At 57.9% G+C, this 3,186-nt stretch overlaps 1 protein-coding gene across 1 annotated transcript; it reads left to right on the forward strand.

Moving 5' to 3' along the window:
• Positions 1–216: 216 nt before the first annotated feature.
• Positions 217–2,362, forward strand: LOC106026255 (keratin-associated protein 10-8-like). The gene is made up of 3 exons (XM_063225315.1): positions 217–265; positions 509–660; positions 1,346–2,362. The coding sequence occupies exons 1-3, from the start codon at positions 217–219 to the stop codon at positions 2,129–2,131; spliced, it is 987 nt and encodes a 328-aa protein (XP_063081385.1). The 3' UTR covers positions 2,132–2,362.
• Positions 2,363–3,186: the final 824 nt, after the last annotated feature.

Consider the following 3,186-nt stretch of genomic DNA (forward strand, 5'->3'; position numbering starts at 1 on the left):
AGGATCCGTGTAAGCTGGAGACCAGCATGGGCTTCAGAGTTCAAGGTTAGCCTGCCCAGTATAGCGAGACCCTTTCCCAAAAAAAGACAGAGACAAACAAAAATTTTTAAAAATTTACACCTCAAAATGTCCTTACCAAAAAAGATTCATTCTTTTCAAGCTATTTTTGTCAGGATCTATTGGGTGTCACCACCACTGTGAGCCCCTGCTGGTCCCATGCAAGAAGAGACAGTGTGTCGCCCCCAGGATGCCCCTCATGTGGGAGGTGAGGAGAGCATGAGCAGGGAGCAGCAGAGACCCAAATCAGAAGAGCACAGAAGCTCCGGAAAGAAGGCCGGTGATGACCAATGCACTGTCCATGGCCGAGCACAGCAGGTGCCACACCAGACGGGGCTGAATCTCCCTAACTGGGGCCCAGAGTTCTCGCCTCTCATGACACCAGGGACCGTATGGGAGGCTTCCCTGCCTGAGTCCCTCCTCCCTGCTGTAGCCCTTGTGTCCTCTGCAGTGCTGGGCACAGGTGTGGGCGGCAGTGATGAGCCTCCCTGGCTCTGGGGCCAGTGTCCCGTAGAGTCAGCAGCCGCTTTGGGGGCTGATGCCACAGCCAAATGGGAGGCTGCAGGAAGCCGTGGGGACCCACTCCCACTTCTGACCACCTCGGTAGGTTGCACCAGGTGCAGCAGGCGGCCGCAGAGTGCTCCTGTGTCTCATGGAGTCACCCCAGTGGGCGGGGGCTGTCCCCAGTATTAGTGAGATTCAGGTTTCAGCTCTGCCAGGTTCAGGGTAACAGAGTGAGTCCCAGCTGACAACTCACAGCACATCTAGTTCTGTAGTGACAAAGACATGGATGTGTTTCGAGGATAAAGGTGAACCATGACCAACATGCCGACTGGTGAGAAGGCTGTGACGGGTTTGGAGACACCATCATGGGCAACCACCGGGAGGGGAGCCTATGGACTGCATCTGTGCCAAACTGTGGGCGTAATTTAACAGAGACATGAAAAGTGGTGCCCACAGCAGAGCTGGGCTCAGGGGGAGAAGCTGGCACAACTGATAGAAGGTGGCCTGGGGTGGGGGAAGCTGCTGTGTGGTTACAGCCCAAACCGAGCTTCGCAGGATCAGAATGAGGGTGCATTGGGCCTGGATGCTGGCCCACTGACACCTTAGCCCTCAGCACTCCAGATCACATGGCTAAGGTCACCCCACTCCTGTTCCTAGAGACACAACAGGAGATTAACAAGCCTTACAGACTGAAAACAAACATTCTGATGACAACAAGACAGGTCAGCGATAAGGAAGAGCTGGGGACACGGTGACAGGGAAGGAATAAAAGGCCGGAGCCCAGCACCCCACACACACTCACACTCACTCACTCATTCACACTCTCCCACAGCCCAACCCAGCCTTGGCCACCTCCACCATGTCCCTCTGCTCCAGCACATGCACCGAGCCCTGGCAGCTGGACGACTGCCCAGAGAGCTGCTGCGAGCCCCCCTGCTGCACCTCCAGCTGCTGCCAGCCCAGCTGCTGCGCCCCGGCCCCCTGCCTGAGCCTGGTCTGCACCCCATGCTGCCAGTCAGGCTGCACCAGCTCCTGCACACCCACGTGCTGCCAGCAGTCGAGTTGCCAGCTGGCCTGCTGCTCCGCCTCCTGCACACCTGCCTGCTGCACACCTGCCTGCTGCACACCTGCCTGCTGCACACCTGCCTGCTGCACACCTGTCTGCTGCAAGACTGTCTGTTGCATACCCACATGCTGTAAACCTGTCTGTTGCACACCTGCCTGCTGCACACCTGTCTGTTGCACACCTGTGTGCTGTAAGCCTGTGTGCTGCACACCTGTCTGCTCCGGTGCCTCCTCCTCCTGCTGCCAGCCTGCCTGCTGCTCCTGCTCCCCCTGCCAGCCGGCCTGCTGCGTGCCCAGCTGCTGCACGCCCTCCTGTTCCTCCGTGTCCCTGCTCTGCCGCCCCGTGTGCAGACCCGCCTGCTGCCTGCCCTCCTCCTCCTGCTGCACCTCGTCCTGCCAGCCCAGCTGCTGCCGCCCATCCTCCAGCGTGTCCCTGCTCTGCCGCCCCGCCTGCCCCCGCCCCGCCTGCTGTGGCCTCTCCTTGGGCCAGAAGTCCTGCTGCTGAAGGCCTTGTCCCACAATAGGCTTAGGTCACCCTATGGCCAGGCACCTCATTGCCCCTCTCAGCCTCGTCGTGACCCAGGACTGCAGGCTGCTGTCTCCCCCTGAGGACAGGGCCCATACTATGTGCACTGTGCGGCTCTGACCCCTCCCTCCCTTGTCCTCAGCTCTGTCACCTGCCCTGAACCTCACCCTGTCAGCTCCTCACAGAATCAATAAACTTCCCATCACCTGATTCTCTGCCTCTCGTGTTGATAGGGACACACGATCTGGGCGGACTTGGGTCTCCTCCGGCCATGGATGTTCCTGGGAGCTAGGGACTTACCTGAGGAGTCACAAGGGACAGTGGCTAACTCTTCTGGAGTCACTGGGTTAGAGTGAGGCCCATGTCCAGGACAGAGCACCAGGGAGCAGTGGAGTCCTGGAGGCTCAGGGCTGAGGCAGAGGGAAGACCTTGTCACTTGGGACTTGGGCAGTCAATACGCTGGGGAGCTTGGACCTGGTGAATTTTGACCTGTGCTCAAAATGTCCCTAAGCCTCAGAACACACTGCCCGAGCCACTCAGCACAGAATGTAGTGCCTAGTGCGGCAGTAAAGATCACTTGAAAGTCAGCGGGCACACGGACAGGTGGGAAGATGCCACCATATCGGGATGAGCAGATGGAAGAGGAGCTGCCAGCCTCCCGGGGTATGGGATCACTCTGGAGTCATCACTGGTTCCCTGTATTCAAGGCAGGAAAGGCAGCACATTCATTAAGGATAAGGAGGAAAAGGACATTGTGTTAGTTTCTCTCTCTGATCGCTGAGCCAAAATACCAGATGTCCAAAATGAAGGAAGGAAAGGTTTATTTAGCTCATAGTGTGTGGAGGTTTCAGTCTGTAATCAGCTGGCTCCAGGGCAGGATGGCACGGTGAGTGGCAAGACTTCAAGGTGGCAGAAGACAGCAAAGGCCACAAAAATACAGGAGTGGTGGTGGGAGAGGAGGAAGCCTCTTTTCCTCCTTTAGGTTGGAAGAGGGCTTCCCCGCTCCCAGAGCAGAGGCAGCACTCAAGACATCC

This window comes from Cavia porcellus, unplaced genomic scaffold (genome assembly GCF_034190915.1).
Source record: "Cavia porcellus strain 051 isolate PalLab524CR breed Dunkin Hartley unplaced genomic scaffold, mCavPor4.1 scaffold_15, whole genome shotgun sequence".
NCBI classification, from domain to species: Eukaryota; Metazoa; Chordata; class Mammalia; order Rodentia; family Caviidae; genus Cavia; species Cavia porcellus.